The sequence below is a fragment of the Prionailurus bengalensis genome, chromosome B4, assembly GCF_016509475.1.
Source record: "Prionailurus bengalensis isolate Pbe53 chromosome B4, Fcat_Pben_1.1_paternal_pri, whole genome shotgun sequence".
NCBI lineage: Eukaryota > Metazoa > Chordata > Mammalia > Carnivora > Felidae > Prionailurus > Prionailurus bengalensis.
The window spans coordinates 12,706,031-12,727,866 of record NC_057358.1 but is presented as its reverse complement, the minus strand read 5'-3'; the positions used below and the strand labels follow the sequence as shown (position 1 = coordinate 12,727,866).

Genomic DNA, 21,836 nt, shown 5'->3' with positions numbered 1-21,836 from the left:
AGTCATGGTATAGAGCATGCATATAGCATGTTTGCAGGAGACTGAGCCTAAAGAGAAGATTCTGGGAGATTTTAGACACTTTCAGAGGCAGGAAGAGAGTGGCTGTAACTTATGAACCAATTATTAGGGGTAATATTTGTGTTAACACCTTCTATACACATATTTCTACCTTATGAGGTAGGTCTCTGTTTTTCAGATGTAAAAGGCCTATTGGGAGACAGCATACTCAGAGAAAGTTCCGTGGGGTGTGGAAAATACAGCAGCTTGTATGCCCAGGATGGGTGCTCCAGAGGGGAGCTCAGCTCAGGCTGGTGTGTGATGTGGGAAGGTGCGTCAAGGAAGGTTTTCGGGGGGAGGACACAGGAAGGCTGGGTCTTGAAGGGTGGGTCAGCCTTCACTTGGTGAGGAAGGAGGGGAAGGACATTCTACAGAGGAAGCAATATGAGCTAAGTCACGGAGGTTTGAAACAACACGACCCCGTGGGGCATTATCTGCATCTCAGGTATGACCTTGGCACCCAGGCCTTCTGTTTCCAGATCCCATGTTCTAGTCGGATGGGAATTTATTCCACCTTTCTGGAAGAAGTCGATCCAGTCATTTGGTTTCGGAAACTTCCCCCCCATTATTTTCTGTCCTTACTCGGAGAAGAGTAACCAAAACCGAAAGGTAAAGGTAACGGGAAAAAAAGAAAATGTTTTTCTAGGTGGAGATCCTTAGGAGGGAAAAGAGCCAGAGTTCCCCAGGTGGACGCTCTTCAGAAGCAGATTCAAATGCCCTCTCTCGAGCCACGGCCACGGGCTTCATTGAGAGAGGGATTTTGTGCAAAAGGTGCAGCCTGAATGAAGTCTTCAAGTGGAGGTGGAAACCTCTGGCGTGTTGCCCGCCTTGCATTTGTGGGAAGCAAGCAGAGGCTTGGAAGAGCGAACATTTTAATGCCCTGAGTCAGGCAACGTTTGTCTCACTTTATCCACGGAGTGAGTCCAGCCTTTCACACATGCGCGTGTATCATAAACGTGTTCCACAGCATCAGGCACCTTAGGGAGGTTTTGTGTATCAGTTGGGTCTATTCAACACGAGCTTCCCGCGTAACTGTGATTATAGGGCGCTGTCCTCCAGGCTGGTACACTGAGATTGGGTCATGAGAGGGGAGGAAGAGGTGGACCCCTCTGCTCATGCGTGCTCTGTGGCTTTGCCTCACTCTGCAAAGCCCACTGTCCTCGGCGGGGCCTCCCAGGCCCTTCCCTCATCCCTTTCTCCTCACAGGACCCCAACACGTCAGATTTGTTCCCACCTCAGGGCCTTTGCACGTGCTGGCCGCACTGCTTGGAAGATGATTCCCCTTCTGTTTGCTAAGTTGAGTCTTACTGTTTTTCAAATCTCACTGAAACGCCAGGCAGTGCTTCTAAGATCCCAGACTCCATCAGGTCCTTACATGTTCTCGTTGCTCATGATCCTTGTACCGTAGGTGTTGGGTCCTAATACCATCCCGATTAGTAATTCTGCAATTAATTGGAATAGCGGTTGTCTGTCTCCCTACGAGAATGTAATCGTGAGGGGAATAGGGATCATGTCTATTTGGTTCACTGCTACATCTGCAGTCCCTTTTTCAGAGAAGGTGATTAATTAATATTTACAAAAAGGAAGACGAAAGGGAGAGAGAGAGAAGGAAGAAGCACACAAGCGACTCCACTTGTGTGTCATCAGATGTCTCTGTGGTTCACTGTTTAAAATGGCTTTAACGAGGTATAATTGACATGCAATAAACACACGTTAAAGAGTACAGTTTGATAAGTTTTGACATGTGGCTGCACCCATGAAACCATCACATCAAGATAGTGAACATGTCCGTCATTCCCAGAAGTTTCCTCTTGCCCCCCTAAGAGCCCTCCCTCCCACCTCCCGGGCAACCAGCGATGCACCGTCTGTCACTGGAGATCGGTTTGCACCTCCTGGAGTTTTATAAAGCCATAAAATCCTTTTATGTGGCTTCTTCCACCCAGCATCATTATTTTGAGATTCATCCGTGCTGCTGTATGTCAATAGCTCACTGTCTTTATTGGGGCAGAGTATTCCGTTCTGTAACTATGTGATGCTCATTACCCTGTTGGTTCACATTTGGGTTATTCCCAGTTTTGAGCTGTTGCACGTAAAGTGTCTGTGCATCTGTCTGTGAAGGTCTTGGCGTGGGTGTAGCTTTCCTTTTTCTCAGGTAAATACCTAGGATCAGAATGTCATGGTGGGTGTAAGTTTCATTTCTTTTTAAAGCTTATTTAATAATTTTTGGAGAGACAGAGACAGCGTGAGCAGGGGAGAGGCAGAGAGAGAGGGAAAGAGAATCCCAAGCAGGCTCCGTGCTGTCAGCACAGAGCCCGACCTGGGGCTTGAACGTGAAACCACTAGATCATGACCTGCACCGAAACCGAGAGTCAGAGGCTTAACTCACTGAGCCACCCAGGCGCCCCTCATTTTTAAAGAAATGGTCTGTGATTCACTTCTCACCCCGTTCTACTTCTAGCAAGATATTGTGAAGTTTGCTCACGTTTTCTAAAGTGGGTTTTGAGTCCTCCGGGAAAGAAAGCACTGAGGAGTGCGGTGGTGTTACATAAGGGAATTCAGAACGAAAGAGAGAGAGACAGAGAGAGAGAGAGAGAGAGAGAATGATTACATCTTCATTTCAGCACCAGCAAGGAAATGGATAGCCGGTCGCGAACCCCCACTTTCTGATTGCCATTCCCCTCCTTCATGTCACACAGTATCTGCTGCTGACTCAATACTTCCCAGATAATTCCTGAAGGTTCTCCCAATATTGAAAACTTGGGAGGGAGGTGAAGGTCTGCATTGATCTGTGATCTGGCCGTTCTAAGGCACACACACCTGTGTCACAAGAAGTTTCTGCAGACTCCAAAGTCCTAACCAATTTGTCTCTCTCCTCCTCAGGGGACACTTAAACTGGCTTCAACTAGATCGAAGAGTATTGGAACACGACTTCCCCAAAAAGTCGGGACCAGTGGTTTTGTACTTCTGTGTCAGGTAGGTGTTCATCCCCAACCTTTTGCTTCTTTTTTTCTTTGTCCAGAAAAGTCTGGGAGGGCAACATGGTTACAAGAAAGGGGAATCAAGTCCTGGTCCATTGCCAACGACAGAGGTCCCAGTATAGCTGCATTCCCAGGAGACGTGACCACAGGGCATGAGTGTCCAAGGCATGTCAGTGTCTGTGCACAAACACACGCGTTTGTGCTCTTGTGCTAGGATGCTTGTGTGGAATGAAGATAAGAGCCTTTTTTTTTTTTGCTTTTTTTTTGTGGGGGAGGGGGTGTATATCTTAAATGAGACTGAGCCTCCTATAACCACACACCCTTAGATTATTATTGTTTTTGGCGGTAGTCACTTGGAGCGACATCACAAATGTCTGTCTTTTCTTTCCTTTTATCACATGTGGCACCTGGCCTCTTGAAACTTGCCTAGTTTATCCCAAGTAGGAATAGTTGAAATGCAGCCGCTCAGCGCATTCCCCGCGAAGGGAAGATATGGCCTGATAAATTACCAGAAACAATGGGCATTTTCTGTTCGCTAATCCATTGTAAAATAGATTTCTGTTCGCTAATCTATTTTATTTGGGGACTGCAGAGAATATGATTTGCTTCTCATGGCTAACATTTGCAAACGTCTTTTTTTGAGAGAGACAGAGAAGGCACAGGTGAGCAAGGCCGAAGAGAGAGAGGGAAAGAGAATCCCACGAGGGGCAGAGAGAGCAGAGAGAGAGAGAGAGAGAGAGAGAGAGAGAGAGAGGGAAGCAGGGCTCATGCTCCCCTGAAGTGGGGCTTGAGCTCACCCGATGCAGGACTTGAACCCACGAACAGTGAGATCATGACCTGAGCTGAAGTAGGATGCTTAACTGACCAAGCCTTCCGGGCACCCCAACATTTGCAAATGTCTTAGGAGGTCAGCTGGACTTCTCACCTTCATTTGCAGAAGATTTTGGCAAGTCAGAGAGGGGGTCTTATCACAGGTCCAGGGGCAGAGCCGGGATCTGAGCATCCAAATCCAGCAGGAGCACCCAGTCCTTGGAGCCACCAGGCAGTTTCTGTGCAGAACCTTCATTGCGTATAACTGCAGAGGCATTTGATCTTGAATGTCTCCATCTTCCAGTGAATACTTAACACTCCTGCCCAGTACATCTACCCCGTTCTTATAAAATACGTTCACAGAAGTTCAAGAGCAGGACACAAACGGTTCACGGTTCAGTTCTTCCTCAAGAGCATGGTCAGGGATGCCCTTTCAGACATAGCTCTCCCGATACTGCAGAAGGCATCGGAGAGCCTAAATAAGAGTTAAAGGGCCCGTTTAACAGGCGGGAATATGTATCTTTACCTCAGCGGGGGGAGTACATTTAAACTTGGGTTTAATGCCCTTTTCATTTGTTTAATAGCTGCAAACGTATCACAGCAAATCTTGGCCGTTTCCATTACTGATGGGCGTGCTCTTGATGTCACAGTCTATTTGATGGTGCCCCACAGTTTCTCAGATAAATGGAAGAGTAACAGTAACAGCGCCACCAAAAGGGGAGGCAGCATCAGGCAAAGCTCCGTTGAATTTAAGCGTTTCATTCACGTTGTAATCAAAGGTGGGTGAGTACCCTGGCCATATATCAGGATGTCTCCTCCTTCCCGCCGCTTTGCCCCAACATTAACCAGGAAGAGAGAATCCTGGGCTGGTTGCATATTAGCTCTTTTTTGGAAGGGTCTGTCATGAGCTGAGTTATCGGTGGGTTTGGGGAGCTGATCCTTGGAGGAGAGCTTGGGGCGCCATGAGATTGCCCAAGTGACACGTTTGTCACTGAGGATACCTGGGCTCTCCAGGCTGACTTCTGTCTGTGAAACCAGCTGCACACAGGAGAGCCACGGAGGTAGATTCCGTGCTAACCCTACGGAGAACCAAGAATGGACCCTTTTTCCTACTTGACCGCAGCAGGCACCTGGCAGAACACTCCCGGGAAAAAGCTCTCCAAGTCCCCATTTAGGGGCAGACCCCCAGCAGAATGCTGCCCACAAGCTGAGCTCCTTCTGCGGCTCGTCACAAAAGCTGCTCTTTGTGGAGAGCCTCCGCTGTCTATGTCCAGGTACTTCTTGGCCACCCGAGGCCTTCACACTCAGCAGGTCCAAAGCCAAACTCATCATCTTGACCTCCCCAGGCCTTCCGTGGTGCCTCGCAGCTGTGACCTCGTCTTCCATTCAGTCCTATAGGCTTTAACCTTGAAGTCTTTCCTGTTCCTCAAATTCTTCTGTGCGTTAATCCCCTGCTGCTGCTTCCGTCCCCCGTCCTGTCCTCTCCTCTTTATTACCCAAACTGAGTCCCCCATTGCCTGTCGCTCGAACTATTGCAGCCACCTCCCGGGGTGGCTGTCACCTTGGCACCAGTCCCAGAAGATCCTGGCTCCCAGACCCCGCTATCCGGAGGCCCCACTTTTCCGCTAGCTCAGCAACATAGCAGCAAAACACCAACAGTCTGTTTCCTCCAAGAGAGGAGGCGGGGTTCCCTCCTGCAGGTGAATTGCGCATTTAAACTTGGATGCATGGGAAGGATTCCCAGCTTAGGACTCGGTGCCTTTCCAGGGGTGCCCACAGGCTGTCTTCTCCAAAGGAGTGATATGAAAAATTATCCTCATAAAAGACTCAGACCTTGGACTATGCCGGAGTCCATAAAGGGGCTCATGTCCAGCTGGGCGATTTCCCTGTGTGCACTCACTGACCTTTCTCAACAAGAGTGTGCCCGCTGGAGCCCCAGCCGTCAGTACACGTCAGTACGCGTGCATGCCTGCGAGCCATCTCTCCAGCCACTCCTGGCCTTTCTCCTTTTGTTTAAACATCTATTGATTACATCTCTAGAATACGTCTTCCGTCAGCCTTCATGGAAAAGAATAAAAGCACCCAATAAAAGACCACGGAAAAGTAAGCCAAGGTTTAGGAATTCATCCAGTGGAAATATTAACCCTGCACCACTGGGGATCTCAGTTTGGGCTGCCATCCCAGCATGGCTTATTATTTGGCAATTATATGTTCTTTTGCTGTAACGCATATTTAAAACATCTGTGAGAGAAAGGGCGGAATTATCACCTCCGTTCAACCGATTGTGAAAACTGAGACCCAAATGGATTAAATAACATGAATTTGAACTCAGAGAATTCTGCTTCTCTGAGCATGTCCTCCTGGCAGGGCCTGAAGCTGGTATCCTGTTGCTATAGGGTCTCAGAATGGCAGGACAGAGGACTAAGAATCCGCCTTCATTGACCCGCGATTTAGCCTAGAAAGGACCTCGACCCTTGTCCTCCTCCATCAGATCGCCAGGAGTGCTGATCACCAGGGCTTCTGAGCCTTAATAATTACCTAAGAAGGAAAAAGGTCAGAGGGAGGGGAAGTGTCCATTATTAAACACCTATACGTTATTCCGGATGACGGTGCATCTTCACAGCCCGTGAGTGTTATTACTCCTAAAGACGGGGAGGTAGGGTTCAACGTGCTGATTCTCCCTCCCAACATGGCTGGTCAGTTATCAGCTCTGTGCACTTAGGTCTGACTCCAAACCTGGGGCCCTCCCCCCCCCCCCCCACCACACTGCCTCTCTCTCCACACGGGAGAAGCAACTCCATGATTGCTTATCAGAGAGTCTATCAGAGCCACAGGCCCCGGGGTCAGGATCAATGACCTTGGTCTACCTTGCGTTCCACACTTGGCTGGGGCTTCAGAACCAGGTTCCATCTGCACAGATGGCGTCCGAGCTGGACGCACCCCCACTGGGTGAGAGGGCGCAGAGAGCAGCCCTGACATTGCGGATCTAGCCCTGCTGAACTCCCGAGTGTCCGTGGCAGGGTGACGGGAGGACGTCGGCCAGTAGCGGGTTGGTGGTGGGCTGGAATCTCCACATTGACAGAGGAAGGGGCATCGTAGACGGTAAAACAGGAGTTTGCCGAAGCTGAGATGTGTGCCCTTCGTCCCACTTGAGAAACTCCTGCCATTTGCTCACCAGGGCGAGCTCCCGGGGGAAGGCGTTCTGTCCTGCGCTGTGCTCTTTCCTCCCCTGTAAAGAGGACGCCACAGTCCCAGTGGCACCCTGAGCCGCATTGCTGTGGGGCCAGCGGTCCAAAACCCACTCTCATTCCAGCTGCGGAGAGGGAGTGAGCTTCCCCCCTTGGGGACGCCATGCCGCACACCGACCGTTGGCAGTGGGTTCAGTTACTGGGGCACGGATGCCCACCCGGCACTTACGCTGTCGTGGGCGCTGTCTTAGGAGCTGAGGGTAGAGTGATGAGCGAAGCAGACAAGCCCCTCCCCTCGTGCACCTGCACAGCAATTTCCCCACATGCCCAGGCCCTCGCCGCCCTGCCTGTCTTCATCCCTGCCAGTTCAGCCCAAACCCTGTTATGCACCACTGCAACCTCTCCCTCGCCCATGACCTCCCTTTGCTGCTGGTCACGTGAGCGCGCGCACACACACACACACACACGCACGCACGCCCTCGTGTGCACATGCACACACACGCACGAAGCAGTGGCGGGGGGGGGGGTGGGGGTGGATCGGTTCAATCCCATGTGTCTTTTATCTCTACCCCTGAGCTGCCGAGTGTGGTCTGGGGAGGGGGACCACACAACTGCAAGTTGGTGCAAGATTGCTTATGACCAGCCTCACACAGACCGGCACTGTTTCTGTCACTTGTGCCTGTGCAGGGCCCTCTACGTTGCCCTCTATGGCTTTGCCTCTTGCCACAGACTCCAAACCAGAAGCTCACCCCTTGGCTCCAAGAAGGCGACTTGGCCTGTGATTTTGTGGAGGAAACAAAAGCCGGCCCAAGGGAGCTTCGTCGACTTCCTGCTCCCTTACTTCCGCCATCTTTGCGGCCTCCTTCCTCACCCACTGCGGACATGCTCCCGCATGCGCACCCCCTCGGAGGAAGACAGACCCTTATCCCAGCATCCAAGGCCGGCAGGTCCGCATGTGCTCCAGTTCTGGCCCCTTCCCATGACCTTGACTCTTGCCCCTGACAAAATACCCTCCCTGACTTGCATCCTCCGTCAGCTACGGACCCCTTACTTCCACTCCTGTCCACAGCAAAGGTCCGGAAGGATAGGTCTGCCCTTGTCTGCTGTCTCCACGTCCACTGGCTTCTTGGCTGGTGGCTCCCACCGCCATGGTCACTGGGAGGTGTCTAGGCCCCAGATTCCATGGGTGCTCCTCTGCCTGAATCGATGACGTCTTCATCTGTGTGACCCCAAACTCACTCCTCTTTCCGTGGCACCCCCTCGTCTGTGTAATTGGCTTCGCCAACACCCGGCGGGAAACTCCTCACTCTCACCGGCGTCCTTACTTTCCTTTATTCACAAATTCCTCTCACTTCTTTGTCTTAAATAGGTCTCATACCCACCACTAAACCTCTCCTGGTGGCGGCCCCTTCCAGTCTCCTATGCATTACCACTGAATATCTTTCCAGAATTCTCATCTGACTCCCTACTCAGAATTTTCCTGGCCTCCCGTTATCATGCTGCTGTCATTCAACAATGTCAACAATGTCATATTCAACATTCAACTACAGACCAGTGGTTAGGACCATGAGACAAGCTCCGCAGATTTGAGAACAATGAGCCTCTGACCGTATTCACCAGGCAAGCTTAAGAAATAGGCCAAGAAAAGTTATAGGAAAAATATCCCTACACACCCAAGGAAATCTCCCTGTATTTTTGTGGGAACACGTTTGTGCTCAGAATGATTACTCCGTGTCTGGGCTGTTTTTTTTTTTAATTGTGTATTCTTCACCCAAGCGTCCCTTCAACTCCGATCACCCACGCTGTTTGTAGGAAAATAAACCGAGATTAGGTTTGTCTCCTCAAACCGAGTTTCACAAACAATAAACTGAACTGAGCACAAAAGAGAGAGAGAGAGAGAGAGAGAGAGAGAGAGAGAGACGATCCCAGGAAGCTTGAATCTGGGAGAGGGGATTTTACAGCCAAGTTTATGGCCTGATGGTTGGTGTCTTTCCTGGCTGGTTGAGACAAGCAACTCCTGTTTCTTGTCACCATAGTAACAATGATGGTATGGATCTAAAATGAGGTGCCTGCTAAGCAGAACTTGCTAGATCAGGTCTTTAAGGAAGCGCCCCCCTCCCTCCCCGCCCCAGTTGAGATTTTAGACCTGTTCAGATCCTAAATATCAGAGATATTTGGCCCCAGAAACTCACAACAGTATCAATTATCCTTTTCATTGTGATCGCTCCTTTTTGCTACTAAAAGTCAGCATTCCAAATGTGACATTTGTGTGTGCGTTAGGAGATGAAATGAAATCAGTGGCCCATTTAACTAACACTTGCTGTAAATATTCGGTGATTCCCAAGCGCCAAAGGGAGGATGTGAGAGGGAAGAGGAGGAGCTGGGTGGGGGGGGGGGGGGGGGGGGGGGGCGGGCAGAGGAGGAAACCTGACTGAGATCCTGTGGTTGGACCCCATTCAAGCCGCCACGGTCTGAGGCGTCCACATGTTAAAGGGGACAAGACTCCCCAAGGCTTCAGAACCTCTTGATTATTGTGTATGCCCAAACACAGAATAGCATAGCACACATTTATCCTAGTTCAGACCCTCTGATGAAACAGCTCAGGTCGGCATCTTCTGGGCCAGGTTGGGTGTGACGTTGCTTATGGAATTCAGGGAACAGACTCATCAAAGGTTGGCCCTTTGACTCAAAAAAAAAGACCTAAGATTCAGTACTGCTAAATGTGCTGAAGAACACGTTTTCATGTGTAAGTTTTATTATTACTCAGATACAGTGAGGCCGGCACATCAGGAGTAAAGGAAGGAAGACGGCCATTGGAAAGAGAGTTTGCTGTTCACAGTTCCCAAGAGGGGGGAGCAGGCCACACCAGACAGGGCTGCAGGGCCTCACAGCGAGAGCCAGCACTGGTCAGGAGCAGAGGGAGTTGGGGGGGGGGGTGTGGGCAAGAGCCTTTGTTTTGTGGTTTCTCCAGGAAGGAATGGGTGAGGCAGGGTAAGCAGGTTTAGCACTGGCTACTTGGGATAATTTCAGTGGGCTTTGGGGCCTGGGGGCTGTCCAGAGTTGTCTGGCCCTGGCCCTGGGGTGATTAGGGCAGGAGCTTAGCGCCCTGGGGTGTGAGCACCCCACAAAGGAGCAGGAAGGGTATGTGAGAGCGGATTGGTCTGAAAGGTGAGCTCGCATCTCTAGGAACTGGTCAACCACGGGAGGGGCTGTCCCTCCAGAGCCACCGAGGTCCCAGAAGTCTGAGCACCAAAAACCCATGGTTAATACAGAGCCAGGCTTGGAATTGTCTGCGGAGACCCTGTCAAATCTATAAGGAAGCCTTCAGTTCCCTGGGTTTACCCAGAGACCCGGAATTTTCTTTGTGAACCAAGTCTTGAAGGAAGCACCCCCCCCCCCCCGCAATTCCCCACACTGGTAGTTAAAGAAATGCAACATCGCCACCTACTGCCAGAAAGGAGGATCTCTCCTGAAAATCAAAAGGAACAGAACTGGTTTAAAAAAAAAAAAAAAATCCCTACTTTGTACCCAAACCATCAGTGTTTCCTGCTTCCCCAGAAGTTTCTTCTCCCTGTGCTCCCGCAGTTTGCCCTGAGCCTGGATTGAGATGTCCGAGGTCTGTTTTTCTCTGGGCATTTTGACTCGCAAGGCTTCCCTAGCACAGATGGCAAGTTCAGGATGAGTCAAATATCCAGGGTTATGGAATAATAATATGACAGGCCCGGGGCTCACAGTGCTTTCCAGGCTGTTTCTCGGTGATAAAGGTTAACAGGAAGCTGCTTTCCAGTTTCTGTCAAGAGGAAGTGGTTTATTTTCCTCATCTCAGAGTATATCGTTATTTCCTCTGCCTTCCTGCCCCTTGTACAGCCAGACAGCGGAGAACTCGGCGCAAACGAATGCTGTCGCAGAGAACAGGATTGGCCCTCTCCTGTCCACTTTCCGTTGCTAGAGAGAGCGGGGTGGGGGGGAGCGTTGTGTTTTTCTCATACACTCTTGAGGAGAAAATTGTCGGGGTTGGGGGTGGGTAGCCAGTGAATGTCTTCACTCCTTAGTTCTCAAGAATTAAAACAAAAGCAATAAAGACGTAAGGCATTTTGTCGGAAATCACGTTCTTTCAGACCCCATAGATTTAGACTCACAATTATTACGGCAGGTCTAAGGTCACTCACTGTCAGACTCAAGAAACCTCTGCTGTTGTTCTGACTTTAAGATTCAAGGTGATCAGCAGCTTGCTTGTACAACTTCCCACGTTGTCAGTGAGCAAAGGGCAGAGGGGCAAAGCCTGGGGTGGAATGTCAGTGCCCCCCGGGGGCGGGGGGTGGATTTCCAGACGCCCAGGAGTTGGTTATTTCTGAGGGCCTTCATTGTTCATTGCCCAGCTCACTGTCCCGTCCTGGAAACTCCACTCATCTGCGAGTGGGGAGAAGTGAACTTGAAAGCTGGGTCTTTGGCCCACACTTAACTTACTAAGCCCCTGTGTGTGTGCCAGGCGCTGTATTAGTGCTGGAGATGCAAAAAAAAAAAAAAAAAAAAAAAAAAAACCAAGTGGGACTGGGGCCTGGCTCTCCAGGAGGCAGTAGTAGCCTAGAAAGAAGACGCCCGAGGGAACAGAAAAGTATGGCCTGCGGCATCACCACGAGCAGAGGTGGAGCCCTTCCCCGAGGGCGTCTGCGGAGTCCCTGAAAACAAGGTGTTCTGGAGTGAGGGCAGAAGGGAGCAGGGGTGGGTTGGGGTGTGGAGGGCGGTGCTTTCTGGGGTGAGAGCTGTAGCTTGAACAAAACAAGATTCTTCTGTAACGTGCCATGCCTGCAAATTGGCCTCCCTCCCTTCCTCCCCTCTCCCCTTCCTTCCTTCCTTCCTTCCTTTCTTCTGATTTTGCTGTTGACCCTTCACAACAAATGTGGATTTTTTTTTTATTAAATCAAATTTAACTTATTTTGCTTTACGACATAGAGTTTGTGGGACGCCTGAGTGGCTCAATCAGTCGAACGCCCAGGCTCTTGATGTCAGCTCTGGTCAAGATCTGGGGGTCGTGGGATTGAGCCCCCACATCGGGCTCTGTGCTCAGTGTGGAGCCTGCTTGGGATTCTGTCTGTCTCGCCCTCTACCCCTCTCCCCTGCTTGCACGCATGTGCTCTCTCTCTGAAATAAAAATAAATAAAATAAAAAATAAAATAAAATAAAATAAAATAAAATAAAATAAAATAAAATAAAATAAAATAAAAATAAATAAAATTTAAGAAAGACTTAGAGTTTGCTGCTTCATTTCAAGTCTCTGCTAGTGGAGAAGCGAAAGTTTGCCTTCCTCCCAGGCCGCAGCAGACCCTTCGCCGAGACCTCCATGACCTCAAATACCTGCTCCAAAAGCAGGAGGCAAGGTGCTTTCTTTTTTTTCTTTCTTTTTTTTCCTCTTCTTCTTCTTTCTTTTTTTCTTTCAGGGAGAGAGCAGGTGGTAGAGACCCACCAGCCTACTCATTCCCAGGCTTTGCAAGAATGGGGGCCATACTGTCATCTCCAAACATTTTATAGACTCTCATTTGGTGGTCATCGTGTTAATACTGACTGAACGTATCCGCTAATATCAGAAGTTACTCTGGAATCACTCACAAACCAAAGCGATCGGCCTGGTGTTAATCCTGGCAGCCTCTGCACGTGTTGGAAAACCGGTAGAAGGCATTATTAGTCTACAGACAAGAGGTTGCCAACTGGTGGGCTGTGGGCTCGTCCTTGCCTTGGGATGGGTTTTGTTTGCCTCGTACGGTGTTGGTTTGTTCTTTTGGCTGTTGTGGGAATCTGGAGGAGTTTCCAGCCTCTGACCGCGGTAGACTTCTTGGGTGGAGAACCACTGACTGGGTCCTGCTATCTTCCATCACAGTCTGGAACACAGAAGCCCAGAGAGATTATGGGATCTGCCCTAAATCCTACGGTGCTGGGCCCAGGTCACTGGTCTCTTGATTTCTTCCCCAGGTTTCTTTCCATCCCATTGTAACACTGTTCTCGAAAGTAGCACTTGTCTTCTTTTGCCTTCTGCCATCTCGGGGTAGCCCGTTTCCAGGAGGCAAGGATCCAGTGCCCCACAGGAGCGGTCACCCCCACGCAGGTCCTGTTCCCCTGCAAGGCTCTGCATTCTGTCCCCCGCCTCCGGGACCACAACAGCTATTCCCTGCATGCAGCTGGTCCTGAGACAAATACAAGTGCCTTATCTAATTAAGTAATTTAATGCACTCCAAAGTCGATGTGTAAAGGTGTAGTAAATGTATAAATAATTTCAGCATGTTTCATCGTGAAAAAAAATCTACAAGCTTCATCTGGATAAAAATTCAATCTCATTTGGCTTAATGTGCATTAACATCAGAGTGTTCCCAACCCTTGCCTCAGCTCTCGGGATGCACAGAAATCAAACCACACCTCACCGCCTTTGGGGAAACATAGTGTAACCATTTCAGAGAGAAGTAGGGCCCCCCTTCTTCAACTGAGCAGAAGAAATTATCGTTAAGAAATCCAACTCAACAGTGATTAGCACAAAAAAAAAATATGTTGAAAACAAATAATATTTTTTAATTGATTTTTAAAAATTATTTTAGAGAGAGAGAGAGATCGCACGGAGAGGAGAGGGGCAGGCGGGTAGAGGGAGAGAGAGAGAATTATAAGCAGATTCCACGCTCAGTGTGGAGCCCGATGCAGAGCTCAGTCCCATGACCCTGGGATCATGACCTGAACCGAAATCAAGAGTCAGATGCTCAACCGACTGAGCCACCCAGGTGCCCTGAAAACAAACAATATTATTTAAAAACTTGGAAGGCGGGTCAGGAAAAAGAAAGTAGATGGTCAGATTTAATCCGTACTCTCCGAAGCTGATGGCTGTCCCAGGTCCTTGAACCATGGTGAAGGTTGGCAGACACAGCTGTCCTAAGGTACTAGAAGGGGGCTTGAAACACTCTGCTTTCTTTCAGAAAGGAACCATGGGAAAACTGATCACACCTTTTTCTTTTCCATAGGGATTGGGAGTTCTGGTCCTCACATCCAATCCTGTAGCTCAGAAAACAGTCGATCTCAGTTGCTGCTTCTGTGGTTCACTTGCAGTCTTGTCTTTCAGGTTCTACATAGAAAGCATCTCGTACCTAAAGGATAATGCCACCATTGAGCTCTTCTTCCTGAATGCTAAGTCCTGTATCTACAAGGTAAGCACTTTTTCTTCCCATTCAGCTTTCCCCTGAAATCTGAGAGTAGCGTTTGGAGCTGGCATTCCCAAGTCGCTGCCCCGATGTGATTGTACTGCTTAGTAGACGTAATTGATAAGTGAATTAGTATAAATAAATGAGAACGTCGTGGAAGTAATACTATCTGTTTAATAACGGGACTCGTCCGGATCCTGTCACTCTTTGGCTCCTTGGAGGTGTGCCTTCGTCCCTCAACCTGGCAGCTGTGACAAAGGGGAGACGTGGACGGGGAGGGCAGATGCACAGGGTCCACGCGGATCGGTCTCCGAAGGATGAGTGGGCTGCTTATAACCAAATGCATGCATATTGACCGTTTTTAGATGTTCTGGCAACATCTCTCAGTGATGCAATTTGCATCAATCGGCACTTTAGGCTGGACAGATTTTTTTTCTTAAGGATGCTAAAATACACATAAAATTTATCATTGTAATTACTGGTAAGTATACAGTTCAGTGATATTAAGTCCGCTTACAGTGCCGTGCAACCATCACCTCCATCCGTCTCCAGAACTCTTTGCATCTTGCAAAACTGAAACGCCGTCCCCACTAAACGCTCACTCCCTGATCTACCCAGCCCCCCAGCCCCTGGCCATCACCATCCTACTTTCTGTCTCTATGAATTGGACTACTCTAGGGACGTCACATAAGAGGATCCTATAGTGTTTGTTCTTCTGTGACTGGTGCATTTCATTCAGCAGTAGGACCTCAAGGTTTATCCACGTTATAGTACAGGTCAGAATTCCCTTTCTTTCTAAGGCTGAATAATATTCCGTTGTACGTATAGACCACATATTGTTCATCCATTCATCCGTCAATGGACACTTGGGTTGCTTACACCTTTGGGCTATTGCGTTTAGGCTGCTGTGAACATGGGCCTGTAACTATCTCTTCAAGTCCCTGCTTTTAGTTTTTTCGGGTGTGTACCCAAAAGTGGAACTGCTGGATCATATGGTCATTGCACGTCTCATTTTTTGAGGAGCTGCCATATTGTTTTCCACAGTGACGGCACCATTTGTACTCCCACCGACAGTGCATAAAGGTCCCAGTTTCTCCACTTCCTCACCAACACTTGTTATTTTGTGGGGGGTTTTTAATAATAGCTACCCTGCTGCGTGTTAGCCAGTATCTCATTGTGATTTTGATTTGCATTTCCCTAATGATTCCCTAAAGATGCTGAGCATCTTTTCAGATGCTTGTTGGCCATTTGTACATCTTCTTTAGAAACATGGCTATTCAAGGGACAATTCTTTCTTTGTAATATTGTTTTCTAATTTTTTTTTTAAGTTTATTCTTGAGAGAGACAGAGCATGAGTGGGGGAGGGGCAGAGAGAGCGGGGGAGACACAGAATCCGAAGTGGGCTCCGGGCTCCGAGCTGTCAGCACGGAGCCCAATGCAGGGCTCGAACCCACGAACCGTGAGATCATGACTTGAGCCGAAGTCGGATGCTTAACCAACTGAGCCACCCAGGCGCCAGTCAGGAGACAGTTAACTGGGTAGGACAGTCCCTCGCCCTGCATCAAGTTCACATGCTTGTAGTGTTTCCTTTCATTGGATAACCCAAAATGCCCACACACATTTCTAGCACACACACCCTCCCTCGGGAAGGAGGCTTGCAGAACACCTTGAGAGCCTCTCCTGGGAGAACGTATTTGAACACCCACACTGGTGCTCATGAAGGAAGCCTTCAGGGCACCACCTCAGGCCAGCTCATTAACCACCACAGAGAAAGCTGATATTTAAGAATATCGCACCGTGGCATGCTGGGTGCTGAGGGCTTTCTGTAAGTTGTGCGGCTGAACCTTCACAACACTTTGAGGCGAATACTACTTTCTATCCAGGTTTTCCCTGTGAGGAAGGTGAGGCACAGGGAAGTTAGGAGATTCGCCCGAGGTCGCGTATCTGCCAAATGGCAACATTGGCTGGGGGGCCCGAAGCTGGCAGCCTGACTCCAGATCGTGGGGCCCAACCGCTGGGCTGCCCTGAGCCCCAGAGGGCAGGCTCTCCCGAGAGTGGAGAATGCCCTGGCAGCCACAGAGAACTTCAAAGCTAAGTGCACTCATCGTAAAGTGCTCAGTGGCCGTCCTCAGAGAAGTCTGAGGAGATCCTACCGCCTGTGTTTTCATGTCTAACCAAACCCCATCTGGGGGGATTGCAACAACTCGCTGAACATTAAAACACACACACACAGACACACGCACGCACACACAAGTTGGATTGGTATATCAGCCATCCGTTTTTCTTCTAGAAATACGTCAGCACGTTCGTTGCACAGAATAGTCCCTCTAAATGCAGGTGTCCACAGTGATGGAGGGCCTGGTAAGGATCAAATTCAGTCGTGTGAAAGGACCTCACTTGGTGACAGTTGCTGAGCCAGGACTTAAACTGGCTCAAGCCCAGACCGCTCAGACTACATTATTTGGGGGTTTCGCTGAATGGAGGAAAAAGACACTAACCGCAGGTCCAGGAACTTGCAAATTCCTTCCTTTCTCTAAGCCCGTTTTCTCATTAAAGCGTGGAAATAATAATACCGGCCTCAGGTAGCTTACAGTCTGAGTCTCTGAGGGTTTTTGTTTAATGAACGGGAAGGCCCTTGGAGAAAGTTCAGGAATAAAAAGTTGAGCATTGTCCACCAGGTGGCACCCTGGGGCAGTGAATGTCTAGAAGCACCAGTCCCCCGAACTGATTTCCTCAGTTCAACCCGGCGGGAAAATTGGCCCCAGACAGTGCTTGTACAGACACCTGGGTAAAGGTGAGAAAGTTTCTCTCTCTCTCGGAGGTGTTCGATTCAGTCCAGATACAGATGCTTAGCTGGAGCGGAAGGCTGCAGTGCTTATGAATACCATGCTGCTCGAAGACTCTGGGATCAATGGAAAATGGAACAGGAGACCAAATCCCCAGGTTCTTCAGGTGGGGGTAACAGTGCAGCCACGTTTGGGGCCAAGGCACCCGCAGCGTCCCCCAGCCTATCGCCTGGGCGGCTCTCTGCCATCCAGAACCCCAGCTGTCTCTTCTCAGGATCCGGACTGGGGCCTGGCTTCCCTGAAGTTTCTATCCGAGACCAAGTAGGGTCACAAGACTGCCTGTCTCCCTCCCGTCCATCAGAAATAATATTTTCGTTTGCAGAAATTGGCACTTCGGGCTTATTTATTTGATTTTTTTTTTAATGTTTATTTATTCTTGAGACAGAGACAGAGCGTGAATAGGGGAGGGGCAGAGAGAGAGGGAGACACAGAATCTGAGGCAGGCTCCAGGCTCGAACCCACGAACCGTGAGATCATGACCTGAGCCAGTCACACGCTTAACCGACTGAGCCACCCAGGCGCCCCCACTTCGGGCTTATTTGAAATGTTCACACGTATCATCTTGTGTGAGCCTCCTGAGTGAGATAGACCCAGAATCTTTAGCTTTCCAGAGAAAGAAACTGATGTCCGGGAGGTTAAGTGACTTACTCAAGGACCAAGGACCAGAAGTGGTGGAACAGACAGGACGGCCAGTTTTGCACACTTGTAACTATGCAAACGCGGGGGAAGGCCCCGCACAGAGTGTCATTGGGAGTTGCGATCTGGAGCCCCGCACACCTGGGTTCCCGTCCGAGCTGTGCCCCGCAGTGAATGCAGTGAACGTGCGTGCCTTCTGTGGCGTCCCCAGGCTGAATATCTCCTCTTTGGTTGAACAAGGACATTAAAGACCTCGACCCACCCCCTTATTGGGAAGCCAAAGCCAGATGAAGCGGCAGTGTAGTTGGTTAGCACTGGGCCAGGCACGTGATAGCACTGTTCACTTGAACCCAGACGCGGGTTGTTCATCTTGGCTGAGAGTTCCTGTGTGCCCCTCGACACCGCCTCTGGCACTTTGGAGGCCTGGAGGAGCCCGGAGGGCGGTGCCAGATGCTGATAGACATAGTGCGATGCTGATAGACGGGGGCTTCGGTTTACCCAGCGCAAGATTGGTATTACCTCCCTCCCTGTTTCTTAGGGAATGATTCCTGCAGGGTACCAGAAATCTGAATTGTTCAGATAAATAAACCTGGAGCCTGCCTTGGATTCTGTCCTCTCTCTCTCTCTCTCTCTGCCCCTCCCCCACTCGCATTCTGTCTCTGTCTCTCAAGAAATAAAAAATGTTAAAAAAAATTTAAAGTCAAGTGGCTTTAAAATTTTTTTTAACGTTTATTTATTTTTGAGAGACAGAGACAGAGCACGAGCAGGGAGGGGCAGAGAGAGAGGGAGACAGAATCTGAAACAGGCTCCAGGCTCTGAGCTGTCAGCACAGAGCCCGACGCGGGGCTCGAACCCACAAACCGTGAGATCATGACCTGAGCTGAAGTCGGACGCCCAACCCACTGGCTTTGAATGGCTTTAAATAAGAGACTTATTATAAAAAAAAGCCCACCCCCTTCAACAATTTCAGCCGTTCCTTCTGTTTTTTTGCCTATGTCTAAGTAAGTTGGCACGAGGCATTATTCCTTGATTTATCCATTTTGGATTTATTGAGTTCCAATTGGGACAGGTGAAGATTAAGGTGTCGTGTACAACCACCCACACTTTCTCATTCCCCATTTTCCCAAAATGGCGGTAAGCACAGTTCTGGGTAAAAGCTACAGCCGTTAGCATTACATTATTATGACTAATCCAGGTAGCATTCTATGGTTGTGATTCCCTTTTTTAGACAACCACTTGTCTTACCTAAAGGTAATAACTGCCTTGCTGTTACTTGTTTAGTTTCTATGTACCCATCGTTTTTTTTCCCAAGAGCTCCTCCGGACTCCCGATGCATGCCCACATTAATTTCCAAGCGCTTCGGGTGATTCATCCATTCCTCTCTTGAGTTGGGTTTTTGCCGTTGCTTCCTGGGACCTCCCTGTCACCTTCCATCCTCTGACTCCAGTCTGGACCTGGCCTCATCCACAGCCCCCAGCACAGGACCCCCTTACCCATCCTGTCTGTTCGCCACTCAGCTCTGGAGTGGGTCCTCTATTTCCTGGATCCCAAGTCTTCCTGTGTTTTCTTTTATGCCACTGTTTCACTGGAGAACATCCTCCAGTAAATCCGGGGTAGGTGCATATAGGAAGTGCAGTGTTTGGGTCCTTGCGTATCTGAGAAAGTCTCTCTTCTACTGTTATATCTGACTGATAGTTTGAGTGGATATGGATATGGATATGGATATGGATATGGATATGGAGTGTTATATCTGACTGATAGTTTGAGTGGATATTTAGTCTGGAGACTGGTATTCTTTAATTCTGGGAGATTTTTCTGTATTATTTTTTTTTATGGTGTCTCCTCTTTTCTCTGTGCTCTCCTTGTGGAACTCTTGCTAATTAGATGCTGGGCAAAGCCTCCTGCTTTGATACCTTGCAGCTCTTATTTTCCATCTCTGTCTTTTTATTCTACTTTCTAGAAGATTTGATCAGTATTGTCTTGAGCCTCTATTGGCTTTTTAACTTTTGATACTATGTTTCTAATTTCTAAGACTTCATATTATCTGATCTTTATGTATATATATATATTTTAATTATATTATCCTTTACTATTTTTTTTTAATTTTTTTTTTTCAACGTTTATTCATTTTTGGGACAGAGAGAGACAGAGCATGAACGGGGGAGGGGCAGAGAGAGAGGGAGACACAGAATCAGAAACAGGCTCCAGGCTCTGAGCCATCAGCCCAGAGCCCGACGCGGGGCTCGAACCCACAGACCGCGAGATCGTGACCTGGCTGAAGTCGGACGCCCAACCGACTGCGCCACCCAGGCGCCCCTATCCTTTACTATTTTTGAACTCCTTTTGTTTCATCGTCAATTAGGCACATTCTGTGACGTTTCTGTTTCTTTTTAGTTCTTCCCCCCTCCCCCCTCGCCCCCCCATGTATTTATTTTGGTCTCTGTCTTTCATATTGGAGACTTTCTTCAGTTGACTGTTGGTCGTGGTCCGTCCATCTGTAGGTAAGAGTGAGGCACCCAGGTGGAGGTGGTCCGCTGGTGGATGTCCCCGTGGAGTGAGCCAGTGGCAGTCTGGTTCTTTGAGTAGGAAGCCTGAATGGCAGCGTTTGGATGACCTTTCTCGTGGCTCCTTATTCTCTCCAGGGGAGAATCTTCCCACTTCCTGTCTGAGTGCTCATCCTCTACTTCCTGTCTGGTCTCTACTTCCTGTCTGGTCCTCCACTTCCTGCCTGGGTGTGTCCCCCACCTCCAGGATCGGGGAGAAAACACCTCCAGTTGGGGCCCAGATTCCCTTCTAATCCTGGCACTTTGGGTGGACCTCATTCCAGCTTCCTGTGCATCTTCTCCAGAGAACAAACCTCTGATCTCGTTAATAGCAGAAAAGTGAGGAAAGGTGTTTTGTTTTGTTTTGTTCTGTTTGTCATTTTCCCCAAATTAGGAGCCCCACCTTCCTGCCTTCCACTCTTTCTTCACCGGGAGGCCGACGGCCTGACCCTGTGGGTTTCTCTCTCACTTCCTTTTGCTTTGCACTTTACGGTCCCCCTATTTTCTACAAAAATAGCAGGAAAATACAGTCAGAATCAATCCAAGTAGCAGAGGATTAAAATATGGTCATGAGAGAGCAGGGTTCTAATTGTGAACTTCAAGGGGAACAGGAGGAGGTACAGAGTGGGGGTCACTGACACCCCACATAGCCACATGCTTCAACAGCATTTCTCATGTGTTTTAAGTCGCCACGATTACAGGTGGATGATGGAAAGGAAATTTATGACCAGGGGATAGATAAAACTGACTTATAAATGTGTGCCTTTTTTTGTGGAAAACTCCCATGGGAAGTCTACCCTTGATGTTGTGTGTTGCCTGGAAAATCACGCAGGAAAGCAGAGCTCTCCTGCCAAGCTTTCTTTCCAGTCTTCTCTCTCTTTGGATGTGGCTTCCTCTGCCAAACCGAAGAGGCCCATCGACCAGCCCCATGGGAGACAGTGGACTTGTCATACCCAATGGGAGTGATGGGGTGGATGCGGATTCTGATCTCAGCTTTTGCCCCGCCTTCAGGCTGCAGGATAGAATCCTGCCTTCTCTCCGCTGCTGAAGGCAAATTGCTGTCAAGAGGTCATCACCACAATAATTTTTGGAAGTCTTGCCAGCCACAAGTGCTAGGACACAAAATGTCAGTGTCTTTTTTTAATTTTTAAAAAAGAAGGATTCTGATTGATAATACGGGATTGACTATCCACTCTTAAATATGATTGTCACACCGAAGTGCTTGTTCTCAATCCTTAATCTTGTCCGCCAGTGATCACCAAAGAAGCAACCCATCATCTGTATCTAAAGGTGGGCTGCAGTGGGACTCTTTGGGCTGGAGGACAAATTGGCACGAGCATTCTTCAGAGTGAGTTTTTATGGTCACCTTCCATGACTGTCACTAAACTAGGCACATACACAATGCTCAGTAAATTGTTTTTCATCAGTTACTTTCCAATCCCAGGGAGCAAGGATTTGCATAGCTCCTGTGAAATGGTCAAGTCTGATGCCTACATGTACCCACTGAGAGCAGATCATCTCTAAAGAAACTTAAAATTCCTGCTTTATGTGGGCTGCTGGTCTTGCCCTGCCTTCTTCTCTGAGCTGTCCACGTAGGTCTGGG

The 21,836-nt window shown here is 49.1% G+C and overlaps 1 protein-coding gene across 5 annotated transcripts in view; it reads left to right on the top strand.

The window, feature by feature from the left end:
• Positions 1 to 21,836, top strand: part of FRMD4A (FERM domain containing 4A) — a 616,540-nt gene that overhangs the window by 477,604 nt on the left and 117,100 nt on the right. For all 5 annotated transcript variants that reach the window (XM_043563478.1, XM_043563479.1, XM_043563484.1 and 2 more), the window contains 2 exons: positions 2,938 to 3,030; positions 14,130 to 14,214. In XM_043563478.1, the coding sequence (XP_043419413.1) occupies positions 2,938 to 3,030; positions 14,130 to 14,214 (178 nt within the window). The remainder of the gene's footprint in view (positions 1 to 2,937; positions 3,031 to 14,129; positions 14,215 to 21,836) is intronic.